The sequence below is a fragment of the Ambystoma mexicanum genome, chromosome 5p (genome assembly GCF_040938575.1).
Source record: "Ambystoma mexicanum isolate Mex_15411 chromosome 5p, UKY_AmexF1_1, whole genome shotgun sequence".
Classification (NCBI taxonomy): Eukaryota; Metazoa; Chordata; class Amphibia; order Caudata; family Ambystomatidae; genus Ambystoma; species Ambystoma mexicanum.
Window position 1 is genome coordinate 445,105,382 of NC_090930.1, and position 16,696 is coordinate 445,122,077.

General features: G+C 44.6%; 1 protein-coding gene across 5 annotated transcripts in view; it reads right to left on the reverse strand.

The window, feature by feature from the left end:
* The window catches only part of DOCK11 (dedicator of cytokinesis 11), a 1,707,663-nt gene that overhangs the window by 1,145,409 nt on the left and 545,558 nt on the right, over positions 1–16,696 (reverse strand). For all 5 annotated transcript variants that reach the window (XM_069612850.1, XM_069612848.1, XM_069612847.1 and 2 more), the window contains 4 exons: positions 15,319–15,453; positions 10,108–10,285; positions 9,415–9,494; positions 7,424–7,507 (listed from right to left, as the gene is read on the reverse strand). In XM_069612850.1, coding sequence (XP_069468951.1) covers positions 7,424–7,507; positions 9,415–9,494; positions 10,108–10,285; positions 15,319–15,453 — 477 coding nt within the window. The remainder of the gene's footprint in view (positions 1–7,423; positions 7,508–9,414; positions 9,495–10,107; positions 10,286–15,318; positions 15,454–16,696) is intronic.

The window sequence follows — 16,696 nt, forward strand, 5'->3', positions numbered from 1 at the left end:
CTGGACATGTGCTATGTTATGTCATGTTGCTGGGATCTATACGTGCTCTGCATATGATGGCTGCAAGTTGACATGTGAGGCTGAGCATTTTATTTCGTAACTATACCAGACATTGTAGACATTAGCCAGCATAGGATAGCATTTCTAAGGTACTGAGAGCTGTGCTTTCATGGGATTGGAGCAACTGCAAAAGTACACATGAACCTTCAAAACGAAAATATCGGTGTCAACATACAAAAATTATTCTATTCAAATGCCAAATTATATGGCTTTATCAATGCTTATTGATTTCAATTGTTATCTTCCTCTCTAATTGGTTTTATATGTATTCCTTTTCCACTTATTACCATGTGACTGGGGCAGAACATGCTGTTAATTATGGTATCTGCCTTCATCTTGAACTTGAGGAGTGACGGTAAAATAATTCTTCATCAAGTGCTGAAATGTGGAGGCAGAGTGCTAATCTGAGTCATTGCTGTTGTGTCTGGCATAGTAGCAGAGCCAAAGCAGAGGGAAGGTGAAGGGTCACAGCAAATGGTCTGAAGGTCTGCAAGTGGTCTGTGGGCCATATCATTAGTAACTCTGGTATAGAGGAATGCAACAAGTAGTTGTGTTATTTATATACCCATAAATCAAATAACATATGATAGACTTTATGACCAGGACTGGATAGAAACAGGTGAACGGATTCGGAGCATGAAAAGTGGTGGAGGGATAACGAAAGATACTAGGAAACGAGGACAAGTTCCAAGATACTTGACAAAGTTCCCCTCTCCCACTTTGAGACAAGACTTCTTGAGGTTCCGCTTTAACCTGTTTCCAGCAAAAGAAGTTCTCGAGAGAGACGCAAAGTAGCCTCAATGAGAAATTGCACGTGTCGGCTCTGTAAGGGCACGCTTGAAACCCTAGAACACTTAACAACTGAATGGGAGTCATTGAAGCACTTAAGAACAACATCTTTGAGAGACTGACGGTGGAAGAAGACGAAAGGAAGAGCTTTATTGAGACGAGAGGAAAAAACTGATGAAGACTGGAGCTTTCATCAGACCTTTGGGAAGGGGTATTTATTTCTTTTTTTTATTCTCTTTCCATTCTTTTTTATTTATTTATTATTTTTTATTATTATTTTGTTTTCCTCTCCCTGAACCTATATATTTTTTAATCAGATTTTATATACCTCATCTTGCTAGCAATTAAATGAAAGTTTGTTTTCTCTTAGTAAATAGCATATAAATGTTTAAATGTAAAGTATAAATATGCTAATAAAAAAAATATTAATAATAAAAATATATGATACATGGATGTTATGCCATTTATTGTTTGCAAAGCAAGATTATTGGACCTAGGTAGGGTGATTTGGCATTCGTATATTGCTATAACCTAGAGAATTTCCTTGTCTACACTTTGCAGGTGGGGATGACATGCAGGAGACAAAGAAGGCAACCCGACTTTGATACCCACATGGAGGTGAAATACCTGCTGTGGAACCTGGGTTGAATGGCATGTTCTGATGAGTCACCAGACTAGGTGCCCAGGGAATGGACCTTACAGTGATTGACATTTAATTCTCCTCCAGGAGCCATGACAGGATCCACATTCATGAGGTTGACGAAATAGCAGCTACAGCACCTGAAGTCACCTGCTCTCCCTTCAACTCAGAAAAATCCCAAAGGTGACTGTCTTGGTAATGTACACTATTAATCAATAGAACCTACATACAGCCCTGGCTAAACTAAACTAACGGTTTACAATTTCGGAGGATCAGTGATAGAACTAGTGATAAGACTTGTAGGAAGTGCCCTGTGTAAAGAATATGTGCTGCACATGCTATGTGATGTGTAGTGTAATACATCGGTTACTAACGTGGACTACTAACATGTATAAGCATTAGGGACAATAAAAGGGGGTGACTTTGGGTACTAACAGCTAATATAGGGGTACACCAAGGAGGCTAGAGTGGTCAGATATATGCCCTGTGTCTGCTAATAAAGCAGCAGGTCCACGAACAACACGCTGGCTTATCCTCGTCAGTTTACAAAATAATGTAAAATTGACACAAGTCCTTTGTGAGGCAGAGTGTGTGCAGTGCAGAAAAAAGGGCCTTGGAAAAGAATGTGCATTCTTCTGAGCAATAAAGAGGAAGGCAGGAATGGTTACATACTTGGGAGATGTGCTGAATGCTGTCCGAAGGTCGCTTAGACTTGGGGTGGAAAATGGCACGAGATGGGTGCAGGAAGGCACTGGAAAGATCTTAAAGGTTCTAGCATGTGATGAAAACGGAAGTGACTTCATGAGGGGTGGTGACAGCTGATGTCACAGAGGCTGGAAAATTGTAAAGGGAATATAGGGGAATATAGCATAAGAGGCAGGGCTCACTGAAAAGGCTTAAAAGGGAGTGAAAGGCAGAAGCAGGGGCTAGTGTTTTCTTTTCCTGGGCTGACTTCCTGTGTCCTGCTGTGGAGCTTGCCGATGAAGAGGGGAGCTGCCGGACTCTGTCAGTGATTTTTGGTTGCTTCTGAGTTTTCCTCAAGAGAGGGAGATCTGCCAGGTTCTTTTGAGCCTCTGCGAGTGTCCTGGGTGGAGAAATGAGGGGGGATGCTGCAGGCCGCCATCTATGGAGGCTGCGTCAAGCAAAGGACAGTGCTGGCCGAGATAAGCATTCTTAGCAGCCAAAGGGCATAGCCTATTGTAAGTATAAATAGGGCAATAATCACTAAAGGATCCCTTTCTGCAGGGTATTGACATTTGGCCTGGTGTTAAACTGACACAGAAGGCACATCTTCATCTGTCGCTGAGGTACTGAGCGACCAATGAGGTAGCCTGTTTTTTTAAATTTAGTAACTGGGAGTGTTTCTTTCTTGCAGAAATGGGTCCCTGTCTACATAATCTATAATCTCATTAACTCTTAGTCTTGCCACCAACCCAACTGGGGATAAAGGAAGGGGGAATTAAATGTGAATTGAAGCTGTATCTATAATGCATTTGCTTCCATACTAGCTGGGGGGGTCTAAGGTGTCTAAGGGCTGTGCTGAACCAACGTGATTCCCTGTTTTTCTCATGTGTTAATTGCCATTTGTTTCCAAAGTGTCCATGCTCACCACTGTACCAATGTTGAGGTAGTTTGATTGTCTACATGTGCATTTTCTTCTCTGATGAATGAATATTAAAATGCTTAAGTGCAGAAAGGAGAAAACGTGTGGGGGCTGTTATTGTGTCGGGTTTTTATTGTGTAGCCTGTCCGATGTCTAATTCATCATTTCCAGTGTTACAAGAACATTTTGTGTGCCTGGTACAGCACAAAGTCTGTAGTTGTCTAGCCAAGCCTGTGGTAGAAATTATGGAAGAAGGAAAATGGCAGGAAATACTCAACAGACTGAAACAAAGACGTGTCCATGTCAGCCTGCCACCTGGGCTGAAATCTTTATAGTGGCCCAAGAAGAAAATTACCTCTTTTAAGCTTTACCGTGACAGGTGAACCTTGCACCAGGCACAACTTTGTAATTTTCCCCAGACTTCGCTGGGACAGGCTCATAGTTGTTTCACATTACGAAGTGTTAATATTCCAACTCGCTTTACACAGATGAACGTGAAGTTTCATGCTTCAACCTTGAGAAATCTACACAGTAGAATTAGATTTGCCTGATGAGTCGGAAATACTAGGATGAACTCCTTCGTGTACATGCAGACTGGATTGTCTGTTGCTTGTAATTAATTCTGCATCAACATAATCCACTTCTATCCTAGTGACCAAACTAGTTAAAGCCCTCACTCATTCATCACTTAAATCCACCAGAGGATGAGATGGGGCACTCACACCTCGAAACAAAAGCATAACATCTGGAATCTTGCCTTCAAAATGATGACACTGACTAAAATTACAAATCAAGGCCACTAAATACCCATTACAACCCAAGATGTAAACCTTCTGATTTACACCAAACACAAAGTTTTGAATAGCCACAAACAAACACAAACAAAGCCCCAGCACACAGCCTGCTTTGGCAGAAGTATTCAGTCTAGCTGCAAATGGACAAACACAATCAAGGCAGTTGGATAAAGAGAAAAAGAAATCATGTAAGAAATTGTGCAATGCTCTGGACAGTGTTGGCATGATATCCGCAAAAAATAAAGCACATTTTTTGAAAGGTTGTGGGTCCAATAACATTGCTGGAAGAATATTACCTATCCGAAGAAGAAAAAACTGGAACAAACTATTTGGGAATTGAATCTTTTGCTCACATATGGTCAACAGATGCAGAGAATTTTGTGATCACATCAACCTGTGGAAAGGTAACTTTCCATGTTCCAGGGCCCAGGCTCAACTAAGCAGCCACCCTAAATAAACCAAACCCAAGCACTGCCAAAGCATTAGAAGATGCAGTGAATAATGTCTGACTGGTGAATATCAGTTCTGGAGAACACAACACCTCCTACAAGAGGATGGCTTCTTTCATCATGAGCACTCATCTCAATACCGAAAATCTTGATATAAGGCTTTCACCGCTGAAATGCAGTCAAAAGGTGACGGGTCTAGACGACTTCTCACCAACTGATTACAGAGAAATGCCAAAAGCAGTGTTATAACGATCAGACATTGATCACCACTGAAATGCAGTCAAAAGGTGACGGGTCTAGACGACTTCTCTCCAACTGATTACAGAGAAATGCCAAAAGCAGTATTATAATGATCAGACATTGATCACCACCGAAATGCAGTCAAAAGGTGACGGGTCTAGACAACTTCTCTCCAACTGATTACAGAGAAATGCCAAAAGCAGTATTATAATGATCAGACATTGATCACCACCGAAATGCAGTCAAAAGGTGATGGGTCTAGACGACTTCTCTCCAACTGATTACAGAGAAATGCCAAAAGCAGTATTATAATGATCAGACATTGGTCACCACCGAAATGCAGTCAAAAGGTGACGGGTCTAGACGACTTCTCACCAACTGATTACAGAGAAATGCCAAAAGCAGTATTATAATGATCAGACAGCAGCATGAACTAAAAGCTAAAACAACAGCTGCAAAAAAAGAGGCATGCAAAACCCGTGGTCAAGGCAAAATCCACAGCCACCCCTCTCATGCGAAGAGCAAAGACCAACCCTTCTTTGAGAAGCAGACGCTTTAATCATGAGAATATGGAAATGCTGCATGGACAAATTACTGAACAAGAAATAAGCGATCACTTAAAAGACATAAGCAAGGACTAGCAACTCACAGCAACACCCTTAGAGACAAATTCTAAGAAGATATTTGCTCGTTACTAACACTTCCACAACCCCAAATATGGGCGTGACTCACAAATATTTGCACTGGAGCAAAGGCAGAGATGCCCGGGAGCATTTGAACTTTATGTAAGAGTCCTCATAGCTTAGTTGCAAAACCCAGAAACTGGAGCAAATCTGGGCATGGGATGAGACGTCTATTCGAGTATCTCTGAGATGTTCCAGACTTTGTAAGCATGGCAAAGGGTTGACGGTGCAAATCTCAAGGGCATCTTTTAATTTGCTTCAAGCGAATCTTTGCCCATCAGGCTTTATATAAGTAAAGCAAGGAAAACATCTGCTTGCGCAATCCACAGCCTTACTCAAAAGTAATAAACACCAACTAAGCTGTGGGTTGTATAGACTACTATCCATGGTAATTGCAGACAGTAAGATGCGGAGTAGAAAAAAATCACGAGGCTACGTTAAGTATTATTAAACGGAGACACAAGGACCGCACACGATTACTACAGAACACAAACACTAAAGAAGGCCCGAGGAGGCTCATCCACAAACTCTAGCGTGCTTAGGGCTTGAACCTCTTTGGTGAAATGATTGGATGGGGAAAAATGTATTTCCATGAGCTAGGAAATTCCTTCAATATGGCCTGCACTCTATGACATTTATGTTCTTATTAAGATCTGTTGCATCTATATGCATAGCTTAGCTATAGACTGTAGAACTTATATAGGGGTCAGCCTAATGGAAGGTCACACACACACTTGCTCCCAGTACTGCAAAACCTATCGGCTAGACTGCTAGCGAAAAATATAGATGGACTCGTGCCACACCGCCACTCCCAAGTGGACATTTACTTCCTCTAAGTGCAGGATACAGCTCGACACTTTTATAATAGCAATTCATTCTGTTAGTGGGATGGCACCGGCCTTTCTGTACCTGAAATATTGTCACTCCTCCTTTTCTGAGCTTTTTGAGTAGCAGTTATTATGTGTGTGAACGACCACACTGGGTGAATAATGACCTGTGGTATGCTGGTACAAAGCTCAAAATTAAGAACAAGGCCAACTATATATGAGCACCAGATCTATCTTTTAACTATGTTGTTAGCTGAAACTGGGTGCATTAACCTGAATATTTGAAGGCTGGCTATGTATTTATAGTGCACATAATATCCGCAAGCATGCAGCACTATATGAGCAAAGCCCATCAAAATGAATGGCTATATATGTTAAATGATAGTGTATGCAATTCAATAGCTTTGCACATTAGACAACAACAGTTGTGATACTGGTGCAGTTCCTTCAGGTTTTTATTATAATGCTTTTGCGTCATGAAATCCACATTTCTTTATTGTAGTCTCATGGTTCACATGTATAGCCAATATTTGGCCATTTATTGTTCTCTGTTTTGGAATAGAGGATTCAAGCTTGGCTCATGAGTCCTTTAAAACCTAAGCACATTTATTCATCACGTGTGCCTCATTTCCTCATTTACATGTCATCTGGGGAACATGTTATGTTATGTTATGTTATTTGCATTTGTACAGCGCACGTATGCCCAGGGGCATCATGGTGCTAAAAAGAGCAAAGGGACGGTAACAGTAGAGATGCCTAGAACAAGTATGTTTTCAAGGAACGGCGGAAGACACGGTGATCATCCATGGCTCGCTCGGCCAGTGGGAGGTCGTTCCAGGCCTTCGTGGCCATCACTGAAAAAGCGTGGCCAACCATGAGAGATAGTCTGATGCGAGGAACAGGCAACCGGAGGGTGGACTGAGAACATAGGTGGCGAGAAGGAACACACCGTGAGAACTTTTCCTGGATATACTCTGCCCCCTGCTTATAGAAGGCTCGCTGAACGATACACATAGACTGAAAGAGAATCCTCTTCTCAATGGGAAGCCAGTGCAGCTAAAACTTTCAAAGACACCCGCCACGACGTGGCACAGCTTCTAGTGACGCCATCTCCCAGACTTCCCTGCGTAAGGCCTATAGTTGCCACTATTCTGGCAAACATTTCTGACCAAGGCAAAACTTTCTCCTGGCACCTGTGTAATGTGTGGAACAGCTCTTCATCCTGCTCCACGACAACTTATAAAATGGCAGTGGCACGAGTTAGGGTTTGGCGGTCAGTGGCACGCACACATCTCAATACACAATAAGCATTTTTACTGCCACAAAAGCAAAACTTACCTGCACATCAGAATCAAAAGAAAACAATTTTTGTCTGCCTTCACTTCTGCTGAGCTTGTTCAGCTGCTCGGTTTCTCTTCCGTACTGAAAGAAAAGAAACACTTCAGACATGAGAACGAAGGTCCAGACGTATGATCAGAAAACCAATGGAAGTCAACATAAAATGGCACATACTCTTACTAATGAACCTACTTAATAAAATAAGATATTAAGGGGCTAGGTCACCTCCTAAGGAAGAATCCAGACATTAAGGCCTTTATATGCCGGTAAGCCGGTAAGATAGCTCAGTGGGTTGAGCGCTCGCTGCTGCAATCTGAGCGTGATCTGCAGGTCGCAGGTTAGAGTCCCGGCAATGCCAACTCAGCCTTTCATCCTTCCGAGTTCGATAAATGAGTACCAATTTCGGTTGGGTGATATTGTATGTAAATATGTGCTCTGTAAAGCGCTTTGGATTAACACACTATATAAATAACACATCATTATCAATATGGACAAAGTGGAGGCGTACTCGAGCCAAGCTGACCCTGTGCTACTTAAGGTAAGCAGAGGCAGAACCAAATAACATAGAGAAAGCCAGAGCTGGCTATGAGACAAGGTGGCACAACACAACATTGAGATCACAAGATCACAGCCTCTCAAAGAAGAGATGGGGGGGGGGGGGGAGGCAGATGTTGATGAGGGGCCGCAGTATTGGCATCCTTCCAACAATAAACAGCTAAAGGCAATTTCCATGATGTTGAGGCACTGGTACAATGCAGCACTGATAATTCACCTGTAAAGACGTGAAACTGTGCTCAGATCCAGGAGGCGACAAAGACAGATGGAGCCAAAGGGTTGGGCAAGGGTTCTACAAGGTGATGCTGCTAAAAGCCATGCTATCATGTAGGGCTCAGGCTGATCTGGAGATCAAACCTCTTTAGGGGATGGGGGAGAGTGCACATGCTCCCCATTACTTTTGGAACAATGTGTACTATGCAAGAACACAGTTTTTTTCTGGAAAAACAGTACATTTTGCTTTAATCTCTATTATGTGTGTATTTTTTATATTTTGAGAGAGGAACTGTACCCCGGAGTGCATTTAACAAATAATATTTTCTTTTGTGCAGAAGTTGTTTTTTGCACTCTCTTGAAATCTAGCCTTTTGTTATGCATGGCTTCCAGTGATCAACCATTTCCCTTTCTGAATGCTGTATCCTCCTGCTTTGACATCATGTTTGCGGATTTTGAAATGTACAAGAAACCTCAATGACATCATAGCAGGGGGATAAGTCATTTTCTCGACCCGATTTCTTTTTTTCCTTTTTGGGTTACTGTGTGGTGAGGCAGAGGCAGCAAGATATTTTTAAGTGGTATACAGTCCCGTCACCAGGCCCTCTAATGCTGATCCATGAGAACAGCGCATACAGCGAAAAAGGGACACAACAGGGCTCATTTCTCTCGCTGTCTATCAGCTGTCCTGGAACCCGGACTCAGTGGAACATAGCCCGGCAGTTGAAAGCTACCCGTCCATTATTCCACACGTACACACACGTTTAGAAAGCTGTTCATTTAGTACATAAACAATGAAAACTCACAAGATTCTTTCGACTATTACTTTACATGCAGCACAAAGCCTATCGTTGGCTATAATGTAGCCAAGTACTACCCGTGGCTATCCTGGGATCAACCAAGAACTAATACTTCCCAGTAATTTCACAATAATTGCCACAGCGTTCGGTGTCGTTCAATGTGCTGAGTGTGGTTTCTTTGTAAAAAAATAAACAAGGGGTCAGTGGACTGACACAGGGGTGGGCTGGCCTATGGGGACCTCTGGAGATTTCCCGGGAGGCCTCTGTGCCCTGGTCCTCTTCTGTGCTGTAAGCAATTTTATTTCCAAATGTTCTCATAGGAAAAGGGTTGGGCTTGCTGAAAATGTGTAATATGGGACCACCTTGAACATTGCTTCCAGGGCTTCTTGGGGTTACCAGTCCACCCCAGGACAGACACAATACCTTCACCAGCTCTGGGTGCATGCTTCTCTCCAGGCTCTCCATGATGCTTTCTGACTTCCCCTGGCTGCTCGTGTCATCATCTGCAGAGTCATGGAAAACAGACGTTAAAAGCCACGGGCCAAGATTTTCATCTTATCATTACAGTGCAATGCTTTCACCAGTGGACAGGAGCTCGAAAAGGACATTTTAAAAGAGTATGTACTGTAATTGGTTATTTATAACGCGCTTAACACCCAGGTTTCTAAGTGCGGACCCGGGGATCGTGCCTGTGTTGGCCCGCCGCGTTTGGCAAACCAGTACGTTGCCCCTGAGCTATCCTCCCGGGACAATTCAGCACAGTGATGCCCGTTGCTTCAAAGTTAAAGGCGCAATGTCTAGGGGCTGCTTTGTGTGCTATACAAATGTTAAATAAATAAATAAAATAACTAAAAGGATAAAAGGTACATGTCCTAAAACAAGAGTTCTTTCTTGGCTGCAAACAACTTTTCTGTTCACATGTGGCATATTCTGGTAACGTGACCTCAACTATTTCGAGTGCACAAATATCAAACTGTTCTTGGTTTTATCAACAACATCCAATGGAAATATTGGTGCCACCCACTCATATCTTCACCCCGCCGCCATGACCGCGGCATTGCACAGTGCACGCCCGCTAATGGGCCCATGAATATTTCATGGGGAAGCAGCATTAACCTTGCACGGCCTCCACGGTGTCCTTCTTCTCTTGCGCCAGGCTCTCGGTATTGATCTGGATGATCTTCCGCAGCGTGGCCAGCCACTCCTCCATTTCCTGCTCCGTCTCGGCGGCCAGATAATGGCTGTACTTTTCTAGCATCTTGAGCTCAAAGGCATAGCGGCGCATCTTGAGACACTGCGTGGAGACACAGAGAGACAGAGAGAGAGAGAGAGAGAGAGAGAGAGGCCGTTATTGTTGCGCACAGTAAGATGAACATTTCACTTAAAATTTAAATGAAGTCTCTGGATGAGTCGCAGGCGGTCATTTGAAAATGTGCATCTCAGTCATCAGGGGAAGGGCAAAGTACTGCTTGAGAAACATATTCCGGGATTAAATCTCAGTAATGTGCTAGGATGCAGCAGCGGAACAATCGAGCATTGGCAGCCAAAAGATGTGGCATCTGAAGTTGTTTGTTGCATTTTACATATTCAGGTAGGACCGTAGGACTGCAGTAAATACTAGTGCTCGACCTAATCACAAATTCCAAATATATCTGCAAGTTGGATTTTGCACACAATAAGCATTAGCAATAGACACAGAAGAAAGACTTCTCTTTACAGTGGTGGACGGAAGCCTTTTTCTCAGAGTCAGGGATCCAACTTGGTCATCCTGACGTAGGAGACCTATCACGAGGTTCCCAGTCAGAGTCAGTCCTGCCCCAGAGGCAGAGTGTGGAAATCGGGAGGACCCCAGTCCCTACCCCTTCAATCTGGGATTGTGTGAATTTACTTAGTAGCGCTAGCACCAGTGCCATACCCGTTAGGCACAATGCTGGTCAGTCTCTTTCCTTTTGTTCCTTAAAACTACGTTTCCCAGAAGACCAGGAGAGGGAAGAGTGAGCAACCCACCAGGGAGAGAGCAGGTGAGGAACTACATAACGGCAGAGTGATCCGCCTCCCCTGCCAGCAATCCAGACAGTCTGCGCCACAAGAACATGAACTTTAGAGGGAATCTTACCTCCAGTCAGACCGTGGACCAGCCCACCTATGAAGCCATCAAACCAGCCCCTTTGAGCCAGCTGCACCTTTCAGGAACTGCTGTTGCCATTTAAAGGCTGACATGCAAACACTGAAATTGACTAGATTTGGTGCAGGCCGCCATTACCAAATGCTGGCAGTGTAGAGGAACATGGAGGAGAACTGTCAAGAGCGCGTGCGAGGTGAGGTATTGGCTGCTATGGGAAAGTGCTACTTCAGTATGATAATGCATGCAAAAGTGAGTGAGATTAGGGGTGAGAGTAGGGGGTTGCGACTAGGGTGATTGAAAAGGTTGACTGGGAGAGTCAAAGGAAGGTGAATATGGAGAAGGTAGGGGGAGTGTAGAGTAGTGGGAAAGGAGCATAGTAGTCTGAAGTGGAGTGCAGTGGGAGGAGAGTGTAGCAGAGCATATTAGTAGTAACAGAGGGGAGGAGTAGAGAGTAGTGGGGAGTGTAGTAGAGGGTAAAGGGAGGAGAGTGTAGTGGAGTGAAGTGGGAGGAGAGAGTAGTAGAAAGTAAGATCGAAGGGTAGAGATAAGCAGTAGAGAGGGGGCGAGAGGTACAGCAGAGGTAGTAGGAGGAAGATATAGGAGAGAGAGTGGGTGGAGTAACAGGAAGGAAGAGAGAGACATAGTGAAAGTGAAGCCTGGGAATTTAAAGGGCACTTAACCCAGTTGGGGAACTATATTATTCATGTGGCACAATGGTTGCGAAAGAGTGAGAGAGAGACAGGGACAGAGAGAGATTGCCCTTTAGCCATCACAAGCAGGTAGTTAGTTCATTGAATACTATGGGTTACCTATCTCTAGTGACAATCCTGGGAATTAGGGCCACCTGATATAGGGAGGGAACCACACAGGGGCTGCCAAGGAGCCCCTCCGCCAAATCTTTAATAAAATCCCTTCAACCTTCTCTGCAAGGTGGTGTGTTCTTGTGGCCATCTGTGGCAACTGCTAACGGTACATGCCAGCAAACACTTGCAGATATGTTCGGAATCGTTAAGGTAAGCATGGTGATTTACAGCTGATCTAGGGTGCAGCACACCAACACCACAACCCAGGACCCCTAGTCCTTGCCAAACTGCACCGTTGCAGCACACCAACACGACAACCCAGGACCCCTAGTCCTTGCCAAACTGCACCATCGCAGCACAACAACACTACCACTAAGGACCCCATGTCCAAGCCAAACTGCACTTGCAGCAACACACCAACACTACCACTATGGACCCCATGTCCCAGCCAAACTGCACTTGCAGCACACCCACACTACCACTAAGGATCCCAAGTCGTAGCCAACTGCATCGACCGCAGACCAACTTCACTGCCTCACTACCATACTAGACAGGTACCCTCACACACAACCCATGCTACGCACGAGACAGGTGAACATATTCAAAACACAAAACCTTGGCTTAAATATGCAAATGCTCCAAATTGGAGATCAGAATAACAAAAGCAATCTCACTGGAAGACGAAAGATTGTACAACAAAGTTATTTCAAAAAAGTCATTTCAGCACTATGATAACAGCGCTGCCATTAATGCAGAACCAAAACCCGCGAGATCCCCCACCCACGAGTGTGTCCAAACCCAACATTGTTTAGCAAGGTAATTTCAGGAAAGTGGAAAGTCATTTCAGCACTTTCTTCAAAAAGCTTCATAATGCAGAACCAAAATCTGCGAGTTCCCACCGACGAGTCCGTGCAAACCCAAAAGAGCCAACCCGACCTGCAAGAAAATAAGGTATAAATAAATGTAATCTCAAGTCAATACATACTTAGTGACATCAATCAGAATTTAGCACGTCACCATTTGGCACATGTACATCCTAAATACATAAAAACCAACTCTCAAATACACACACATCCACATGGGCCCCTCACATTACCACACACACACCACCAACCAACCAACACACAGAAGGCCACCACATATAGACAAGACATCATACACACCGGCCTCATAAATACAACTACAACATGTTGGCTCACTCAAATACCGCTAAACGCCTCCGTCCTCTTCCTCCCATGGCGCTGCTGCCAAAACAAACATCTCCACCGTTACACTGTCCGGCACTGCAGCAGCCACGGACGACAGGTTGAACCGCCCGTCCAACACTTCCAGGATCCTAACAGCATACAAGTTCTGATGACCCTGGCACGCTCCACAATAACCATAACAAAGGCCGAATGAAGTGATATGTTTGTCATGGAAGTGGCTCCTGAACACTCCCCAAGTCCATGAACACGCGCCGTACAAACATCACGCTCGAATCCACTTGTGCGTTCCAGCGACTCACGCTGGAAAGTGTTGCAACAGCAGGCAGACGTCACCATTCTGCCCAGGATACCATAGAGGCAACATTACCGCCCCCTTTCCATCACAGCAACTCCTTCCCAGTCCATGGCGCTAGGGAATTCCCACCCAGACGCCTTCCATTGCTGCAACCTCCCAATGGTAGCAACCATATGGCGGCCGCTCGATTGGCACAGCTCCTCGATGAGCACCCGACATCCTTGGTGTACACCTTCATTAGCCGGGCCCCCACACGCCATCTCAGCACGCCACTTTTTATGTGTGCTCCCTGTCCGCCAAACATACTTTCTCGCCTGGCCTCTCCCGGCCGACCTTCTCTCTGCAGAACGATCCGATGGAGAACAACACCGGATCCCTGCTAAATACATTCTGGCCTATGGCCTCCCCCGGCCGATCTTCTCCATGCAGTTCGGTCCGGCGGGAAACAACGCCAGATCCCTTCAGAGGGACACCTCCTCCTACACCGGAGCACCCAGCCCAGGGCATGCTTCACACTGCACACCGAACTGTGTGCCGAACGGCACCCCCTCCTCCTCCCCGGGGCACAGTGAACCACACCCTGAACGCCACCAGGGATTACGCAGGCACCTTCTCTGCAGTGATCTCACCTCTGAACATGGAATATGTGCAATCCAACTCTGATTCCTCACACAGCACTCCCGAGCTCAGCACCCCCGGCCTGCTGAGGGGACTTGAACCAGGAAACAGAAATTGATGTAACTAGCTTCAATCATGGGACTTGGGTTCATGGAGGGCGATGTTCCTGGAATTCAACTCCTTCCCCCTCCTCTACAGGATCCCATCCTCGTCACCGGTGAAATAACTTGGTACCAGAAGTAACACCCGGACCAGTAGATAAGTTATTAGTAGGTTTATTGCTTAAGTATATTCGAGGAAGACACTGGCACGTCCCTTCATGCCAGCTTAAGGTTTCAACTGTAAATCCTAGAACCAGTATTCAGAGCATAACATCACCAGCACTCCACACACTCATGACATCACTACACTCATCCAACAGTGATGTCACCACACTCAGATACACATTACAACACTTAACATTACCAATAGCTTGCCGGCAGAAAGGCAAACCCCACTCCTATGACACAAGCCCTCTGAGGTGGGCAACACCAGTACATTAGCAAGAAACACCAACTTGTAAGTGACACAGGAGATTGCTATTCGGATGAACAGTATTTCTCCTATGTTCATTACTTCACATGTATTTGCATTATATAACAAAATACAAAATCGTCTGGAAAAAAAATGGAATGACAGCAAAGGAGACATATATAAGAACAAGCTTTGAGGAGCTGGGGGGAGCTACGTAAAGGTGAGTTCGAGGTTTGGAGGCAAACATCTTTCGGAACAGTGCTCCCACATTGTTTAGGATTGGCAGACTAGAGTAAACAAGTGGCAGGTATGTACACCAAAGACAACACCTCAACTGTGTAATTATTATGTATTATGAAATGTTAAAGTATTAAAGCAATATCTCTTGATACCGAAACCGAAGTACCAGAATTCTTGACAGATTCATGTATTTTGGGTCCAGGTGTAAGAAAACACTTCATTACAACGGCACATCAGACATCATCCATTGTGTATGCATTTTCGAGGTAGAGGAAACGTGCAGATTGCAAAATCATGCAAATTCAAGGCCAAACCTGTCCAAACATTCCAAATGTCGCTCACTCGAGGACAAGGGATTGCGTGCAGTGTTCTTGCCAGCACGGCAGCATAGTACGGTCTGGTTTGTGTGAAAACACCAAGCATTCCGTACCCAGAAGCGGAAGAACCCCAATCAGCTCGCCTTTGATATCAACTCCAATCCCTAGGAGACTGTTTGCAGATGGTAGACCCAGAAAACAATGCTACCTGGATGACATCAATGCAGGAGTCCAGGAATATGCAGCCTTTGGAATCCTTGGAATTCTTCTCATCCTTATAGGAGTTGAGGATGTAGGATCCATCAGGGAGCTGGGTGAGGTAAAAGTATCTTCTCCTGAACACCTGTAAATAATAGACACATTATTCACAAATAGAGGCAAGAGCTTCAGTGTCAGCCTTTGGCAATGAAAGAGCCATGATGCGTGGAACAGTAACAGCACAGAGCACATGGACTTCCTCTGTCAGAAACATCATTGTTGTCTATTGCATTCATTCTCTAGAGAAGAAAAGATTTTTTTTTTCATATTTAGCCAGTAGAGATGGTGATCAGTTGAATGGAGGCAAATTGATAACATGCATGAAAATGGCCTTCTTAAAATGGAGTTGGCACCTAGAATATGTTTAACATAATGTTTAACCATAAACACCATTTCACTTAAAAGTATGCAGTTTCATGCATGCTCCGTCACGAGAAAAGGGTGCCAGAAGTGACCACAGGGGTCTCTATGTGGAGCCGCGCGTTCGCCATTTTCTCACAACCTTCTTTCCCTGTTTGTGGCAGAGCATTCCCACAGAAAGATACGACAGACTTTGATTTTAAGAACTTGATCGATCTCCACTGTCCACTAGAGGGTCTCTTAGCAATGGGACCAGAGCCCACAGACACGTTGCAGGCTTAAGTATGTGTTGTAGGCTCCGTGTGAAAGCAATCACCCATCTCCGCTCGGGTGGAGGCCACCATTAGCAAAAGCCCAATTTTACCAATCTCTTCCAAATCATGTATTGTGTTTTGACTCTGGATTCTGGCTACAATGGGGCTGTTTCCTGAAAACATGAAGCGGAACCTGTGCTTATATTGAGCTTACGCTTAAAGAGCCCAGAGCAACAAATGGGAATAGTTGTTTGTGATCACTAATACCTTGAAACAGGTATTCAAAAACTGAAGCACTGGGGCCCTCGAAGTATGACAATTGCCTTCTATTTGTTCGTGCTAGTAGCTGTGCCCTGTTACGGTCAGTGAACATCAGGTGTGTGCCGCGGAGCTTGTGCAGCCATGACGATTCACCTGCACTGGGAATACCACAAACTCACACGTAATGTTTTTGACAAGACGCTCTTGTTCTGGCTGTAGAATGCAATGATCATGTCACTCCAAATGGCCATTGCTTTCAAAATATTCCTGAATTAATCACTAAGAAGACTGCTCAACCACTACTCTATGATACTCGTAGACCAGTTCAGTTATAACCATCAATAACGAATACACTGGTACAATTGTTCACGCATCCATTATAGTCCATCTCATGAACATGGCATAGAGCTGTTTCCCTAACTTGACTTCTTGGGGATTTGGAGATAAGCCGAA